This window comes from Thermobia domestica, chromosome 4 (genome assembly GCF_964235325.1).
Source record: "Thermobia domestica chromosome 4, izTheDome1.hap1.1, whole genome shotgun sequence".
Lineage (NCBI taxonomy): Eukaryota > Metazoa > Arthropoda > Insecta > Zygentoma > Lepismatidae > Thermobia > Thermobia domestica.
The window spans coordinates 303,855,394-303,873,813 of record NC_137457.1 but is presented as its reverse complement, the minus strand read 5'-3'; the positions used below and the strand labels follow the sequence as shown (position 1 = coordinate 303,873,813).

At 38.4% G+C, this 18,420-nt stretch overlaps 1 protein-coding gene across 3 annotated transcripts in view; it reads left to right on the top strand.

Annotated features, from left to right (window-relative positions):
- Positions 1 to 18,420, top strand: part of RhoGEF3 (Rho guanine nucleotide exchange factor 3) — a 920,825-nt gene that overhangs the window by 831,606 nt on the left and 70,799 nt on the right. For all 3 annotated transcript variants that reach the window (XM_081756412.1, XM_081756413.1, XM_081756411.1), the window contains exon 9: positions 1,313 to 1,408. In XM_081756412.1, the coding sequence (XP_081612538.1) occupies positions 1,313 to 1,408 (96 nt within the window). The remainder of the gene's footprint in view (positions 1 to 1,312; positions 1,409 to 18,420) is intronic.

Genomic DNA, 18,420 nt, shown 5'->3' with positions numbered 1-18,420 from the left:
ACGCTCTACCACTGAGCCACCGCGGACCCTCAAGATAATACAAAACTGCATCTTGGATAAGTAGGGTAAGCCATTCCTGATTTGATTGATTTCGCACGATATGATCCAGTGAAGTTCTTTCGTCCATGCGGCAATAGATCCTTGGTTTCCTAGGCCCGGGTTTCTCAATCTGATGGTTGGGACCTCTGGAGAGGTCGCAAAGGGGATGATAAATGTAAGTAGGATCGAATGGGTGTAAACTATTATTTTTAAAGATTATTGTACGTTTCTTATCTTGATTGATATATTCTTATTTCCGTAGTTATTACCAAATAGAGCAAACAATATTAAGTAAAATTTTGAATAAATAAAGAATAATTTAAAGTACAGTTGGAATAAAAGAGGATTAAAAGTAGTGAAAAATTGCATGTTGAAATGCAATATTCAAAATGAAGCTTAGTGTGAAACCTTAGCCTAGTGTGATTTCACTAGGCTTCATAAAATGAGGGCTAGTGTGACACTTGAGCCTTGTGTAATTCCACGAGGCTTCACAAAATAAAGGCTAGTGTGAAACCTGAGCCATATATGATTTCACTAGGCTTCACAAAATCAGGACTAGTGGGAAATCTGAGCCTTATGTGATTTCATTAGGCAATAACCGAAAAGCTTATTACAAGTCGAAAAATACTTATAGGAGTTGCACGGAAGAGGGTGTGGTCAAAGGTAAGGGGGTAAGGTCGTGATATGAAATAGGTGGAGAAAGCGTACCTGAGCAGAGACACTAGAACATACGCAAACTTAAAATATAAATGTCGTACTTCAGTGATATTCGGTGTAAAATTATTAGTTGTAGTCATCCCACAGATTTTAAATTCTAATTCTATGCACTTCCAATCCATAGGCTCTTCCCTGGGTGCTTAGGGTCCCTGGTTCGATGCCCGGCCAAGTAAGTTTGTAGTGTACAACATCGTGGCCGTGGGTTTTGTCGGGATACTCCCGTTTCTTCCCACTTTCTCATTTCACCAACTCTTCCATCATCATTCACTTGCTTTAATCATCGTGTCCCTTAGCTGACAGGGCATAATTGTGGGAAATGTAAAGGAACGGTCTTACCGCGAAAGCAAGTGGATATACACCCTGTTAAATGAGAGCTGAAAGCGTGAAAGTGCAAGGATTTTTCAGGAATCATAATTTAAAATAAATGATATGATTGTGTTAAAATTCATTAGCGTGTTATCCTTTATTGATTATTGTTTTCTTTTTTAAAGCAAGAACTTGTTTTAAAAACCCTGTTTTCTTTATTAAAAATACATTGATTTAATTTTCATTTCAGATTAGACGACGGGTAAGGTCAGCGGTGAACCTCCATGCAAAGAAATCACGGCCTCAGTCAGATGTTCTAAATCAATCACTTTTAGAAAAGTTTAAGGTTGGTATTTCTGTTTCATTTTTACTAAGTTCTTTAAAAATTATTTATTGAAATGGTTTTAAGCTTTACCTTTCGTACTTCGAGCATGCTCTCGTTGCTAAATAGTTTTCGCCTTTCATGTGGAAAGACCTGTTAGTGGACACGTGCTGAAAAGGGATTTTTTTTTTTTTTTTTTTTTAACGTAACTGACCAATCATAAACTTTTATGTTTGTTGAACTTTTTTAAAATTTAATATGATTTGTCAAAAAGACGATGGACAAACAAACAAATAAAGAGAAAAGATTACTACTCATAATTTTATGTTAAAGAATCCACTGTAAAATATTAAAAATTATTATACAATTTCGTCTGTGAATTCGCTTTATGTGCTGAAGACATCTTAACTTACGTAACGAACTTCGTCATTATGTAAATCTTACATTGGAAGATTTCATTGTCTAAACCAAATTCCAATTTGTGCATAAACCCAGATTTCTATGTCAGTCTTTCAGGCGCGTGGCTCTACGCCATAGCCACAGGCACTGTGGGTAACAACCTCAGCAAAGGTAATAGTATGAAACCTTAAGATACTTCCGGGATGGTATAATGTATAGCCAAATTTTATTTCGTCCGTCGTCTCTATGTCGCTGTAAAATTAAAACTATATCTCAATTTGAAACACTAGACATTTTCGTCAATATCTGAAGTTCAAGAAAGTGACAGTTACTATCGAATAACAACCATCTCTGTAAACTTCTACCAAATCAAGGACCTGTGCTAAAATCGTGCTCTTAGTGACTAAGTTACCAAACAATCACCTCAATTAAAAATAAGCAAGTATGTCCTTAACTATGTTCTTGTTTGAATTTTGTTTCACTTTCTAAAACTGGTAGATTTCTATATTTAGCGAATTCAATACTGAAACCAGAAATAGTAGTAGATCAATAACTTCCAGTTCCTCAAAAGTGATAAGGTTTAGAGACGAAACCTGCTCTTTGGACTCTGAATCCATATTCAGAAACAGTTCTTTGCTATATCTTACAATTATCATGTTATAGAAGTCAGCACTGAAATCAGAAGTTGTACCAAGTTCTTACTGTCAGTTTCACAGTAGAAGAATAAAAGCTGAAATGAAATCTATTCTTGGGGCGCTGAATTCATATCAAAAAGCCATTTCTTGCTATCTTTTACAATTTTTGATCTTTCGAGATCAAAATTTTAACAGAAATACTAGTAGTTTTCTACATCTGAGGGTTGAAATAGAAAATGAAATCGAAAATTAAACTTATCTATACGGTACTGAATCCATATGATTCGCATGATTCCCTGTCTGTTACCGCTTTTTACTATAATCCAAACATATCCATGCGGTACTGAATCCATATGATTCCCTGTGTTACCGTTTTTCACTATGATCCAAACATATTTGTGCATAACTGAATCCATATGATTCCCTGTCTGTCAGTTTACACTATGATCCAAACATGGCCATACGGTACTGAATCCATATCATTCTCTGTGTGTTAGTGTTTCACTATGATCCAAACATATCCATGCGGAACTGAATACATATTATTCCCTATCTGTTACCGTTTTTCACTATGATCCAAACATATTCGTGCGGAACTGAATCCATATCTCCCTGTCTGTTACCGTTTTTCACTATGTCGATCAGTATTGAAACCGGAAATCGTAGATTTTCATCATTTGATTTTGAATAGAGCGATCCAGACGAAATTTCCCCCTAAGATGTTGAATCCATATATATATATATATATATATATATTTTAAATTCTCGTTATCTCTTAGTGTTTTTGCTCTATGGAGATCCATGTTGAAATCGGAAGTAGTAAATTTCTGCCACTTCTGACTTTAATAGAGACAAGACTGGAAATGAGATTTATTCTTGGGACGCTGAATTCATATCAAAAATCTATTTCTTGCTATCTCTTACAATTTTTGGTCTTTCGAGATCAAAATTTTAACAGAAATACTAGTAGTTTTCTACATCTCGGGGTTGAAATAGAAAATGAAATCGAAAATTAAACTTATCTATACGGTACTGAATCCATATGATTCGCATGATTCCCTGTCTGTTACCGCTTTTCACTATGATGCAAACATATCCATGCGGTACTGAATCCATATGATTCCCTGTGTTAACGTTTTTCACTATGATCCAAATAGGCCATACGGTACTGAATCCATATCATTCTCTCTGTGTTACAGTGTTTCACTATGATCCAAACATATCCATGCGGAACTGAATACATATCATTCCCTATCTGTCACTGTTTTCCACTATGATCCAAACATGGCCATGCGGCACTGAATCCATATCTCCCTGTCTGTTATCGTTTTTCATTGTCAATCAGTATTGAAACCGGAAATCGTAGATTTTCATCACTTGCTTTTGAATAGAGCGATCTAGACGAAATTTATCCTTAAGATGTTGAATCCATTATTATTATTTTTTTAAAAATCTTATCCTCTCTTACTGTTTTTTCTCTATGGAGATCCATGTGGAAACCGGAAGTAGTAAATTTCTGCAACTTCTGACTTTAATAGAGACAAGGGCGGAAATGGAATCTATTCTTGGGACGCTGAATTTATTCCAGAAAACCTTTCTTGCTATTTCGTACCATTTATATTCTGATACCTGTCGACAGACGGACGAACTGACTTTAGCAGTTTTATAAGACTTCCTATACTTATAGCAGTGTATAGGCAAGCATTGTATTCATTCTTTATATCTTCAGATCATATCTTGTCACTTAGAGCTTCCTGTTTAGTTCGGCACTATGTTTGCTCAAACCGTATTTGTTACATGCAGTTTTACTGTATTTATTTACTATTGTTCAATGATTACCCAGCTGGGTAAACAAACGATATCGGATACACGGTGTCTTCCGGTCACGGAAGCCTGAAGTGGGCGGGGAAATTTCTCAATAGCGTATACACAAAGAAGAGGATAGGAAACTAATTGATTTTGTGAAGAAGTAAGTGTATTGTCTTATCTGATGGCGATGCCTCTGGTTGAATCTGGATTTTCTGTAAACAAAGATAATAAGTGTTACTCAATACTCAAGTCGAGTCAATAAATGAGAGGCTTTATGAGTATTGAAATTGTAAAGTGTTTCCAGTGGCGGTTGCAGTGTGAATTTTATAGGGTGCAATGTTTGGTACTGTACATATGAACAAACGAGTAAAAGTATCAACAATGTATCGCGATTTCGTGTAACCAGATTGTTAAGCATGTGTTCCAGAATCGATTCATGTCTTAACTACAGATGGTCGGAAACTAAACTTTTTTTTTTTTTTTTTTGTCTGGGAAATTTTGGAGTTTTTAATTTTAATGATGAGAGATCAGTATGTTCCACCTTTCTTTGCCATTTTAACATAATAATAATAATAATAATAATAATAATAATAATAATAATAATAATAATAATAATAATAATAATATAAAAACAACAATAACCTCCTCCTCCAGACGAAGTAAGAGCGCTAGCTACCCTACACCTGTTCGGTTTAACTTATTTCGGTAGCATCCGTCCATTGGCAGTCTTTTGGACCTCAATTCAAGAACCATTGGTGTCTGAGTACTGATTTCAGATTTCTCCCCGTCGATTTTCAATTCACGGGGGACGTGAGTAGAAATAGTTTTGTGCATCTACTGGTAATCCACATTAAGTATGAACGGATATTTGACTCCGGAGGAAGCTCTGCAGCACGGGCCACTGATCGGCTATAAAATAAAGAGCTTATATTCAAGTAAATACAAAGAATACCGTTTATCGTTGCTGTAAATATTTGTTTTTATGCTCAATTCGAAGTTAACATTTGCGTTTTGAAGAACAGGTATCCACACAGTCTTATGGGAGCATCGTCCCCAAACATCTCAAGCCGGTGTGCTCCCATAAAATTTAACTATGTTTGTAGGTACAGCTTACGGGAGTTGTTTTCAATTCAATACATTACAACCGTAAGAATTTTTGTATGTATTACACAAAATATTTTAAATACCTTAAACACCATTATTTAGGTTTTAATTACCTTTCATACAGAAAATAACGAACTAAGTCGTAGCAAGGATCAGTTCTCTCGTACGTAAAATATAATTAAAAATTAATTGCAATTGTTAAAGATTCGTTTTCATTATATGCTCCTTTTAACATAATTTCGGCTGTTAAGAGCTGTGTAACACGTACCTTTATCTAAAACAAACAGTTGCACAATGAATGCATGAATAAACGCTGAGCGACTAAGTAGTACTCTTTACTGCTACGCATGCACGTTTTCATTGTTTAATTTCTCAAATGAATTATCTACGTCCGATTAAAGAGGATGACCCAAGGAAAGGAAATGAACCGAATCTTACGGGTTTTTACTTACTGCACACACTTCCTTGCTCTGCAAATTTGTTTCTAGGTATTCTTGAAAAGTTCACGGGTTTAGTTTTCGTTTTGTATGTGAGGTATCATTGTGGGTCCAATTGCCACATCATGTCTCAAATACCAACTTTGTTGATATTATTTTATTCATGTCGGAAATATATAGACATACACTTCGGCAAGGCATACTTACCGAACTGAAGAACAGCTTAGTGACAAGCATCGAAACCGCCGCTCCACAACGGCAACTGACTGAGCCAAGATCGAGAAGTAAAAGAGCTGTTCGCGAGTGAGCGACACACAAGATCCACATTTCCGCTGCCGAAGAACCGCTACTCCCAAAGAACCTTGACTTAGTAGAGATGAGCCACAACTGACTCGCTCATCCAAAAGAGCCGTTCAGAAGATCCGGCTCGTTCGCGAGTGACACATCACTAGCGTCAAGTATGCAAGGTTTACGAAAGCGGGCGCCAGGAACCACTGGTGTAAAAACTGCTTGTTACTGTAGTGGTTTTCTTCAGACGCCACGCTGATTCCAAAAACTACTTGTCGCTGTGATGATTTTCTTCAAACGCTGACCCAATTCTAAAAATTACTTGTCACTGTGATGATTTTCTTCAGATGCTGACCCGATTCCAAAAACTGCTTATCACTAGTGATTTTCTTCAGACGCTGAGCCGATTCCAAAAATTGCTTGTCACTGTGGTGATTTTCTTCAGACGCTGAGCCGATTCCAAAAACTGTTTGTCACTGTGGTGATTTCCTTCAGACCCCTTGCCGATTCCAAAAACTGCTTGTCACTGTGGTGATTTTCTTCCGACGCCGAGCAAATTCCAGAAAATACTTGTGATTGTGGTGATTTTCTTCAAACGTTGACCTGATTCCAAAAATTCCATGTCACTTTGGTAATTTTCTTCAGATGCTGAGCCGATTCTAAAAACTGCTTGTCACTGTGGTGATTTTCTTCAGACGCCGAGCCGATTCCAAAAACTGCTTGTCACTGTGGTGATTTTCTTCAGACGCCGAGCCGATTCTGAAAAGTGTTTGTAATTGTGTGTTACCGCTTTTGCTTTATGGCGATCAACATTGAAACTGGAAGTAGATAACTTCTACCACTTCCAACTGGAATAGGGATTAACGGATGAAATGTAACCTATTCTTGGGACGTACCGTTTTTACTCTGATACCTATCGAAAGACGGGCGGACAAACAGACAGACAAATTGACATAGCCGTTCTAAAAGACTTTCGATACTTGCGCACTGCTCATAATATAGTTTGAAAATTGGTAATAATATTAATATTATAACAAGTGAGTTTCGTTTCACACTGTAAAACTACAGTAGATTTCCAAACTATGTGAAGTCAATACTCAAACTTGAAGCAATACATCTAGAACTTCTGGTTGGAATAGAGAGTTAATATAAAAGTCGGAAACTGTTCCTCGACGCTGAATCCATATCGAAAAGCCATTACTCGCTCTCTTGTATGTTTTTGCTGAATGAAGATTAATATTGAAACCGGAAGTGCTAATTGATTTATATTACTTCCGGTTGGAATCTATATACCTAATTATATCATAAATACTGTCACAAAGTTTCGAGTGGTGCTGTAGGCATCCGGAGTGGCACAGTGCTGCCATCTGTGTATAAAGCGGAATATGCATGTAGTGTGTGTTTGACTGTTCATGACATACGTTGGTATTGTACTGAGTTCTGATGAAGTGGGGCGATTACGAAAATCGTGTAGCAGTAATTGCACTACACAAGGTCGGGAAGACAGCAGGTGAGATTTTCAACCTCCCAAAACCCCTACAAATCAGCAAGAGATTCGTGTATCGCGCCATGCAGCGATACACCGATACTGGAACGGCAGCTGACCGCGCAAGGAGTGGCAGACCACGAACGGTACGAACCCTACAGGTCCAGAAAGCAGTCGCAGCGAGAAGTCGAAGAAATCCTGTTCGAACACAAAATGTGATGGCTGCTGAGATGAACATCAGCAGAAATTCCATGTCTCGTGTGCTCAGGAGTGACCTACATCTACGGGCGTATAAGAGGTGGACTAGTCACTTTCTGACCCAAACATTAATGTCGCAGAGGGTCCTTATATCAAAGAGACTGTTGCGTTGTTAGGCCAACAATCTGCACAGAAAGATCTGTTCACTGACGAAAAGGTGTTCACAATTGAGCAGACCTACAACGCCCAAAGTGACCGTGTGTATGCCACGTCATCTACTTAAGCTGCTGAGGCAGCTCCAAGGGTTCAGAGGGCACATCATCCTGCCTCAGTGATGGTTTGATGGGGAGTGAGCTACTCAGGCACAACCCAGCTGCATTTTTGCGAATAAGGTGTTATAACATCTGCCAAGGTGTACCAGGACACAGTGCCAACACCTATAGTGAAACCATTGTCTGCTACCATGTTCCCTGGAGAAAGGTGGACCTTCCAGCAGGATTCCGCTCCAGGCCACAAAGCAAAAACAACCCAGGACTGGCTGGCACGGAACGTCCCCGACCTCATTTCTACCGCTGATTGGCCTTCTAGCAGTCCGGACCGTAACCCGTTGGACTACAAACTTTGGACAGTCCTTCAGGCAAAGGTCTGCCATAAACGAATCCATCTGTCGACAGTCTAAAACAATTCTTAACCCGAGCAGTGAACAATTTTCCCATAGACGTGGTGCGTAATTCCATTGACCAGTGGCCGGACAGACTTCGTGCCTGCAGCAAGGCCAAGGGGGGGCATTTCGACAAATGATTCGTGCGTCAGATGTACAACCTATCAATGTAAAACATGACCAAAATAAATTGACTTGTGTTAATACTCTCTGTGTTATTCACATTCAAACTTGTGACAGTATTTATGATATAACTAGGTATATGAAAGTGAAAGTGACTATGTTTGTGACTTAATAACCCTTGAATCATCCGACCGATCTCGATCAAATTTGCCACATGGATCAGGTTCGGGCCTGGGATCTCTCTTATCATTTCATCTTGACGGTGCAGCTTAGGGGAGGGGGTAAGGGGGATACATAAAAATGATCGAAGATGACCGATATTAGTGTCGAATCTAGTTCTCGAGGTCGCTGAGATGAACAGTGACACTTCCGATGCCCTTTAAATCCAAATTCACCCCTTTATGTCCAAAATTAAACTATTCCCCCCGTGCAAAGAACGAGTATTCTTCTAGTATTAATATAATAACAAGTGAGTTTCGTTTCACAGTGTGAAACTACGGTAGACCTTCAAACCATGTGAATTCAATACTCAAACTTGAAGCAATACATGAATATCTTCTAGTTGAAATAGAGAAATAATATAAAAGATGGAAACTGTTCCTCTGATGCTGAATCCATATCGAAAAGCCATTACTCGCTCTCTCGTACTTTTTTGTTATATGGAAATGAATATTGAAACCGGAAGTGGTAATTGGTTTCTATTACTTCCGGTTGCAGTAGAGGAAAAAAACCAGAGGTGAGCAATATACTGAATCCATCAGAAAACTGCTTGTGTCTATCTATTTCCGCTGTATCCATTATGCAATCAGTATATAGTAACCGGAAATCATATATTTTCACCATTTCCAGTTTGAACATATAGATAAGAGTCGAGAGAAAACTCATTTTTGGGACGCTAAATCTGTTTAAAAAAAAACGCTTTTTGATGTGTCTCAGTTTTTACTCTATGAAAATAAGCGTTTAAACAAGAAGTACAAGTAAATTTCAACCATTTCCGGTTTTCGTAGAATTTTACGGATGGTGATGTTATGTTCTCTTGAGACGCTGAATTAATTACAGAAACTCCTTATCGCTATCTATTACAGTTTTTGTTCTATGGTGATCAACGTTGAAACCGGAAGGGGTCGATTTCTACCACTTCCGGTTTGAATAGAGGATTAATGGAGGAGGTGAAATCTATTGTTGAGACGTTGAATCGTTTGCAAATAAGGTGGCCGTGGTGGTTCAGTGGTAGAGCGTTTACCTGTGGTGTATTGGGTCCTCGGTTCGATTAAGGTTGCCAACTAACCGGTATATTACCGGCAGACCGATATTTTTCCAGGTTGAACTGTATATTTCAAGGTTTAAAATATACTTATACTCATCTATTTTGAGGATTATGAGCAGGTGCCGGTACTTTTATTTGTCAGAGTTGGCAATCCTAGGTTCGATCACCGCTAGCGCCAAGTGAACTTTGGTGTGGACAAACACCGTGTGCGTGGGCTTTCTTGGAGTTTTCATGTTTCCTCCCACTTTCTTCATTCCACCGTTTCATTCATTTCTCATCATCACCGTTTTCTTTAGCCTAGCCGGCATAACCGTAAAATTTCATCTTATTTTCTCGATTGTAAACGACAGCTTCTCGATATCTTTTACCGTTTTTGGTCTGGACATCAGAATTGGAACTGAAAGAAACTAGTAAATTTCAACCATTTTTGGTTTCGGTAGAGTGTTGCTGTAAGTGATATGTTCTCGTAAGACACTGAATCAATTAAAAAAAAAAAAAAAAAAACAGCATGTCATTACTTGTTATCGTTTATGTTCTATGGTGATCAATCTTGAAACCAGAAATAGTTGAATTCTACCACTTCCGGTTTGAACTGAGAATTAATGGAGAAGGTGAAATCTATTTTGAGGTGGTTGAATCGATTGCAAGAATCCGCTTCTCAATATATCTGACCGTTTTTGCTGTGATACTTATCGACAGACAGACGGACTTAGCCGCTCTACCAAGACTTCCGATACTTGTGCATATTTTGGAAATACAGTATAATAATAATAATAATAATAATAATTAGTTCAAGCAAATCTTGGTTAGTGCTTTGAATTTCAAATCTATTACATTATCACATGCTTTACATCTTTGCTGTTATACCTGTCGACAAATGATCAGCAGACAGACAGAAGGACGGACATAGTCGTTCTATAAGATTTCCGATACTTGTGCATAGTTTGGAGTGTATTATTAATAATAAAATAGTTGAAGCAAATATTGATTAGTTGGCCTCGAATAATGTATTTCAAATCCATTACATTATTACATGCTTTATTAATTTATTTATTTAGCAAGTACCAGATACAGCTCAGAGGCCATTTTGTACTGGATAACTACAACTACGAAAGGATTTGGAAAGGTATCGGCCAGGGCCTGTTTAGTAGGTACCATCCTGGCATTTGCCTGGTAGGACTGAGGAAAACCCCAGTCAAGATGGTCGGCAGCGGGAATCGAACCCACTACCTCCTGAATGCGAAGCTAACGCTCTACCATTTGAGCTACTTCGCTTGGTAAATTATATTTTTGTTGTGATACCTGCCGATAGACGGTCAGCAGACAGACAGATGGACATAGTCGTTCTATAAGACTTCCGATATTTGTGCATATTTTGGAAGTACATTAATAATAATAAAGTTATTATTGGTTAACGTGCCTCGAATAACTTGTTTCAAATCCATTATATTATCGCGTACACCGGCCAGCTTCTTCGTTTGTCAGGAAAAAGTGCTTAATATGCACAATTCTTTATAAGAAAGTGCAATGTGTGAAGTTTATTAAGTCGTTTTTACGATGTGATAAGCATTGGAATGTGCTTATGTGTCGAAGGTTGTATATAAGTGATAACCGATAACAGTTCTTTTTCTTGCCTTAAACAGAAGAAAGAAAAAATAATAAAAAGTATGTTATTTTAACGTATGCTTTTTTTTTTTTTTTTTTTTTTTTTAAATAAATATACGTGTACCTTGCTTGGTTGTAAGTCTGTTAACCAGTAAGAAATATGCTGCATTGGTGGTACGAGAGTGGTCTTGTTATCTCTAGACAGGATGTTAAGCAGGAAATGACATCAAAACCAAAAAAGATTTTGCTTTTTCCTAACGTTTTGAGACTTGTTTAGTGCTTTCTATGGATTTTAAGTGAAATTTGTTAATGTGTTTGTGTGGTTTTATTGCGTTTAAAACTAAACTTGCTTATAAAGTATGTGAGATACAATGGCATCACAAATTGAACATAAGAAAAATGGCAGGGGCAGAAAATTCAGTGATACAATAGTGATGAACATAAAATGCCACTTTGGTAAATTTTTTCACAACCAGGTTAGTTAAATTTCCAGTTCTTGATGCCGTTTTCTTCGTATTATTATTGTTATCAAGTGTCTTGCCTTTCGGCAGGTTCTGGGCGATTTTCTTCTATGGCGGTATGAAGAAGACAATTTCTTCGCAACATGTGTCAAGTCCAATTGGTCTCCCTACAAAGTATGCTGGCTAAAAGCGTCTCCTATCTGTTTTAAAACATCTTCGTTTTTTGCTCTCTCTCTGCCTGTTTTATCGTCTCCCCTCCAACACCACATTTCAAAGCTCTCTTCTCAAACTTCCGTAATGTCCAAGTCTCTGAACCATACAGTCCTATACTCCATATATAGCGATTGACTAACTTCTTCCTTAAACCTGCTAGTTAAGAGTGAGCTTTCCTTGTCGAATGCGTCTTTGGCTGTGGTAATTCTTGACCTGATCTCTTTGGTGCAGTAAGCATCTCTCGTCAAAATACTTCCCAACTATTTGAAATTATCGACCTCTTTATGTTCTCTTTGTTCTACTCTGACCTGTAAGGACGCGTTTTCATGGGATATTCTCATGACTTTCGATTTTTCGATGTTATTTCAATTCCATATAGCTTCTCAGTGTCAACTATTTAGTCAATCATCTCCCGTAGTCTTTCTTTGGTTTTAGCTATAATAACCGTGTTATCTGCGTACCTGATCTTGTTAATGATCTGCCCTCCAATCTTGAAACCGCAATTCCCATAATGCTTCCTTCATTAAACATATACTGTAAATGTTGAAATAGTTGAGGAGATGTGCTACATCGCTGTCTGACTCCTCTTCCAATCTCTTCGTGCTCTCATAACTTCATGTTCCACAGTTATAACTAACTAATTAACTCTATGGGCTATGGAACCCGGAGGTTCAATGCCGGGTTCACAAAAGCTCTCCACTGACTTCTATCCTTAGCCAACTGGATCCAGTTTCTACGTTGTATTCCTATTTCTACGATATCCATCTTAATATTGTCCTCCCATCTGCGCTTTGGTCTTCCTAATGGTCGTTTTCCCCGTTGGTCTTCCAGTTAAGACTTTGAAAGCTTTCCTGCTTTCTTCCATTCTGGCTACATGACCTGCCCACCTGTGCCTCCTACATTTGATGACCCTGATAATGTTTGGTAAATTGTATAAATTATGTAGTTCCTCGTTATGAAGTTTCCGCTATTCCGCAATCCTGTTCCTCTTGGGACCGAATATTCGTCTCAGGTTCTTGTTCTCAAATACTTTCAGTCTATGTTCTTCCCTCAGAGTAGGCGACCACGTTTTGCAATCATACAGTTGAGTTGAGTTGATTTTGATTTTAATGTCCCGTTCAGCAGCGAGGCTATATGAGACGTGGACCTATTGATTAATATAGAATCCGAACCACATGAGCTCCCGCCGGGAATCGAACCCAGGTCTCCCACGCCAGCAACAATACAAAACAACAGCATGATTATTATTATTTATATACTTTAAGCTTCAAATTCCTCGACCGAATTCGCGACAATAGATTTTGATGTGAACAGGGAGACAATTTGATTTTTTTTAAGGAGTTCGGTTTACCAAGCAGAAAATCTTGTATATCTTTGCCTTATCTGTCCGTCCGGGAAACAAACATTTCGTGAACCACTTGATGGCTCACCCTCATTTTTAGCCAGGTTGTAGAGGGTTCAGGGTGTCTACTGATACTGGAAATACTTGAATTATACTGGAATTCAATTTTGATACTGGAAGTATACTGGAATTTTGATCTACATACTGGAAAAATAATGAAATCGGTAATTTGTCAACAATACTTTTTTTGTAATTGGTTTAATAGTCTTAGAAACAATTTTGTATCCATTGAGATTGTAAATTTTTCCAAAGGAAGAGTTATATACATTTTGTAATTAGACATTTAAAGCAATGGGTGGAGGGCTGCGAGGGGAGTTGGGAGACCCTTTAAAAAATGTTTTAAAAAATCAATGTATTTCAGAAAATCAAGGTTAACTAAATTTATTGAAAATATTCTTTTGATGGTGAAACAATTACAAACCTGAAATCATCAAGAGTGTGATTATTTCTAAAGAACTTAAAAAAATCATTGTATTAGGCACAGGAATTTTGCTGATAGTTATACTGAATATAGTGGAATTTTGAGAATGAAACTCAGTAGACACCCTGGGGTGAAAAGTTAGGAATTGAGTTTGTGGTTGGAGGTGATCCATCCTCCGGAAGTGGTAGAATTCACCAATTTTCCCTTTTCACGTTGATCACTGTAAACTAAAAACGGAAATTGATACCGAAATGCGATTTCTTACAATCGATTAAGCGTTACAAGAACTTATTTAATCTCTATCCTTAACTTTTAACGAAAGGTGGAAATGATGGAAATCCACAACTACTTCCGATTTCAATATTGATCTACATAGAGCAAACACGATCAGAGATAGCAAAAAGTGTTTTTTTTTTTTTTTTTTAATTGATTTAGCCTTCTAAGAGTAGGTACTCTCCTCTCATAAGCTTTTATTCTAACCAGAATTGACAGAAATCAACCATTTTCGTTTTTAACGATAATTGCTGTAGAACAAAAACGGTAATGTATAGCGAAAAGTGGTGTCCCGAGAATATTTCTAATCTCCACTCTGATTTATCATCCTTACCTCTGGTGAGTGGGGTCTCTGGTTCGTTCCCCGGCCCAGTAAGTTTGTGATGGACAACATCGTGTAAGTGGATTTTTCTCTGGATTCTCCCGTTTCCTCCCACATTGTCATTTCACCAATTCTTTCATCATTCACTTGCCTTAATCATTCATCTCCCTGAGCTCAAAGAGCATAAATTGTGGGAAGTTAAACTAAAAAAAAAAAATCATTTCAGTTTTTCTTCATACTTACAGTCTTGGTGACATTACTTTCCGGACAGAGCTTATATTTCCCATCTCCACTCTAATCTCCTCTACCACTTTCGCTTTTAATCTTAATTGAAAAAATATCACGCTATAGAAACCACTCTTTGCGTTGTGTACACACAACTCTGCTACTTGTTTTAGTGTCTATTTTAGTAATATCGTGACACTTGGAGATGTTTATTTTATATTCTCAATTGTCCTTGTTAATTAGTCCATCTAAATATCCTTGAGAATCAAATCATAGAGCTTACTTTCTCATCCTCATGAGGCAGGAGCGGATCCAAGGGAGCAATCGCTTCCCCCCCAGAACAGGAAACTCTTATTTTATATATATAAATAAAATCCATCCCAGAGTTTGGACCCCTTAAAAGTAGCATTATGACAACCTTCGGTCCCCCCAGAAGTCGTTCCTAGATCCGCCCTTGACATGAGGACGGTTTTATTTAAACTAGGGATGGCCAGAACCGGTTCCTGGTGGAATCGGTTTTCGGGTCTGAACGGATCCGGTTCTAGAAGATCCGGTTCCGGAACAGGTTTTTCGGATCCAGGTCTGGAACCGGTTTTTCGGATCCAGGTCTGGAACCGGTTTTTCGGATCCAGGTCTGGAACCGGTTCTTCGGATCCAGGTCTGGAACCGGTTCTGAAAACCAGATCTCCAAGAACCGGTTCTACTGGAACCGAAACTGACCATCCCTACGCCAAACCCGAGCTGCTGGCAGGCTGTTAACAGTGTGCTAGATGAATTGGTGAAAGCGACAGGCAGGCGCCCAGGCGGCGGCCACTTGTCTCATTTGGCTAAATAAACTGGGTAACTGGTAAACTCATTGGCTAAACAGGCAAACTAGCCAACTCATTTGGCTAAACACCCATTGGTGGACCAAATTTTTTTCTGGGGAACACAAGCAGGTCTGGGTGGGGAGGGCACAAGCGCATGGTCCTTTTTGCAGTGTTTTGAAGGTGAACTTTGTGACTCCTTTACGGGTCTTTGGGGGCTTTCAAAACCAGGTATGGAACCGGTTCCTACGATCCGGTTCTGGAACCGGGTTTTCGGATCCAAGTCTGGAACCGGTTCCTAAGATCCGGTTCTGGAACCGGGTTTTCGGATCCAGGTCTGGAACCGGTTCCTAAGATCTGGTTCTGGAACCGGGTTTTCGGATCCAGGTCTGGAACCGGTTCCTAAGATCCGGTTCTGGAACCGGTTCCTAAGATCCGGTTCTGGAACCGGGTTTTCGGATCCAGGTCCGGAACCGGTTCTGAAAACCGGATCTCCGAGAACCGGTTCCACCGGAACTTTGTGGCCATCCCTAATTTAAACTAGTAAAGGAGTTAGGTAATTGATTTCTCCGTAATGGTGTTCATAATGTTTGTTCATGTGGTCCAAGTTCGATACCCGATGGACTACTAAGCTTCGGATAAAAAAACCGGGTAAAAAGCTTCGGATAAAAAAAATATTTAGCTAGCCGCACATTGACCAGAGGTCGAACCGAGGTAGCGTGAGCGATGCAACCAAAGCGTCATACCATGTATTCACTAAGCACGTGGAAAACAAAGTATTCTCAGATGCTCAGTCAATGCACTCAGGCCTGTTTCTTTGTATCCTCTCCTGCCTCCCTGTACCTTTACTTGACTGTCCGGGGACACGGCATTAGTCCTAAACGGTAAACTAACTAACTAACTGTATGGCCTATGGAACCCGGAGGTTCAATGCCGCGTTCACAAAAGCTCTCCACTGACTTCTATCCTTAGCCAACTGCATCCAGTTTCTACTTTGTATTCTTATTTCTGTGAGATTCATCTTAATATTGTCCTCCCATCTGCGCCTAGGTCTTCCTAATGGTCGTTTTCCGATTGGTCTTCCTGTCAAGACTTTGAAAGCGTTTCTACTTTCTTCCGTCCTAGCTACATGACCTGCCCACCTAAGCCTCCTAGAGTTGATGATCCTAACAATGTTGGGTAAACCGTATAAATTACGTAGGTCGTCGTTATGAAGTTTCCGCCATTCCCCATTCCCGTTCCTCTTGGGTCCGAATATTCGTCTCAGGATCTTGTTCTCAAATACTTTCAGTCTATGTTCTTCCCTCAGAGTAAGTGACCATGTTTCGCAGCCATACAGAACAACAGGCGTGACTATCGTTTTGTATATTTTAAGCTTCAAATTCCTCGACAGAATTCGCGACGACAAGAGATTTTGAAGCGAATAATAACACGAATTCCCTGCTTTTAGTCGAAATTTAATTTCTTCGTGAATATGAATTAATTCGTTACACGGAATAAGTCTTAATTTGTTTAGAATTTCGTCTGCGGAGGATTATTTGCCCATTCAGCAAAACTGTAGCAGCATTTACGATGGAATCAAAATCCAACCAATATTAATCAAGTTTGGAAATTACTTTATGCAGCATTCTGTAAGCCTGTAACATGTCAACGCCACTTCGCTGTAAGTACTTCGGCAGAAGTGTTGTTTCTTGAAAGATGCGAAGAAATACTTGAACAGCAAGTATTGCTTTATGAGTCCTTCTGCGAGCTGTTCTGTTTTATGTCTAGTTTCAGATCTATTATTCTGGGTAGATGCTGTTTCCTTCAATGTGTAGATTACTGGACAGACAATTCATTTCTGGGATCCTAGAAATAGCCAAATACCTTTCGCAGTACAGCATCTTTTACCCATCATCTTATTTCTCCAATTATGTTCACTCCACTTATCCATTCTTAAATATGACCCCCTTCTAAAGACGGCACATTCGTTTAAGAGGCCCCATCACTGCGAAATTAAAATACCGCTAATTTTGCAGTAATTATGTGGTATCTTCAAATAGATATTGGAAAAGTGGAACAAGAGCTCGTTAGACAATATTATTTTACGTGAGATACCGTTATCACGACTCACTTATCTGCTTTCGATTTCCAGCCATTTAGAAAATCGGCATTTATTTTCGCGTTTCTAAATAACTGCAAACGGAAAGCTATTAGGTGACTCGTGATAACGGTACCTCATGCAAAATAACAATGTCTAGGGAGGTCTTGTTCCACTTTGTATTATCTTCTATCTATTTAAAGATATCACATAATTACTGTAAAATTAGCGGTATTTTAATTTCGCAGTGATAGGTACTCTTAAAACACCCAACGAAGAAATTTTAGTAAAAATGTCAATGTTTAGCTTCAACTGCTTCTAAATTACTGCAAAAATGGTTATTTATTGTCTTATAAATGTTTTATTTACTCAATTGATTTTAAAGCGAGGATAATGATGATAAGTGTTCAGCCGTTTTTTTTTTTTTTTTTTTTTTAATTAACCTTACGGTCCCTAGGCAAGGCAAACACCGACAGTGGTTTGCCATTGCTTTCTGTCGGATGAGTCCAATGGTGGGATTCTAAAATATCGAAGAATATTTACATCTAACATAATCGTTATTTCCTAATTTCCTTTTCTGTTTCTTACTTTTTCTCCTTTTATCTCTATCGGTTTTTTTTTTTTTTTAATCGTTACATGAAGTTTGAATTGGCATATCCCACCTACCTCCTCGAATACAAAGCACAATTTTAAGTCTTAAGAAGTGTATCAATCAGTTTCAGATGTGACTAAATATTTAGGTCTGAAATATTTTCATGTAGCACATAAACGTTATCTACTGAAGTACATTTTTCTCAATTTTTTTCCCCCGTACATCCTGA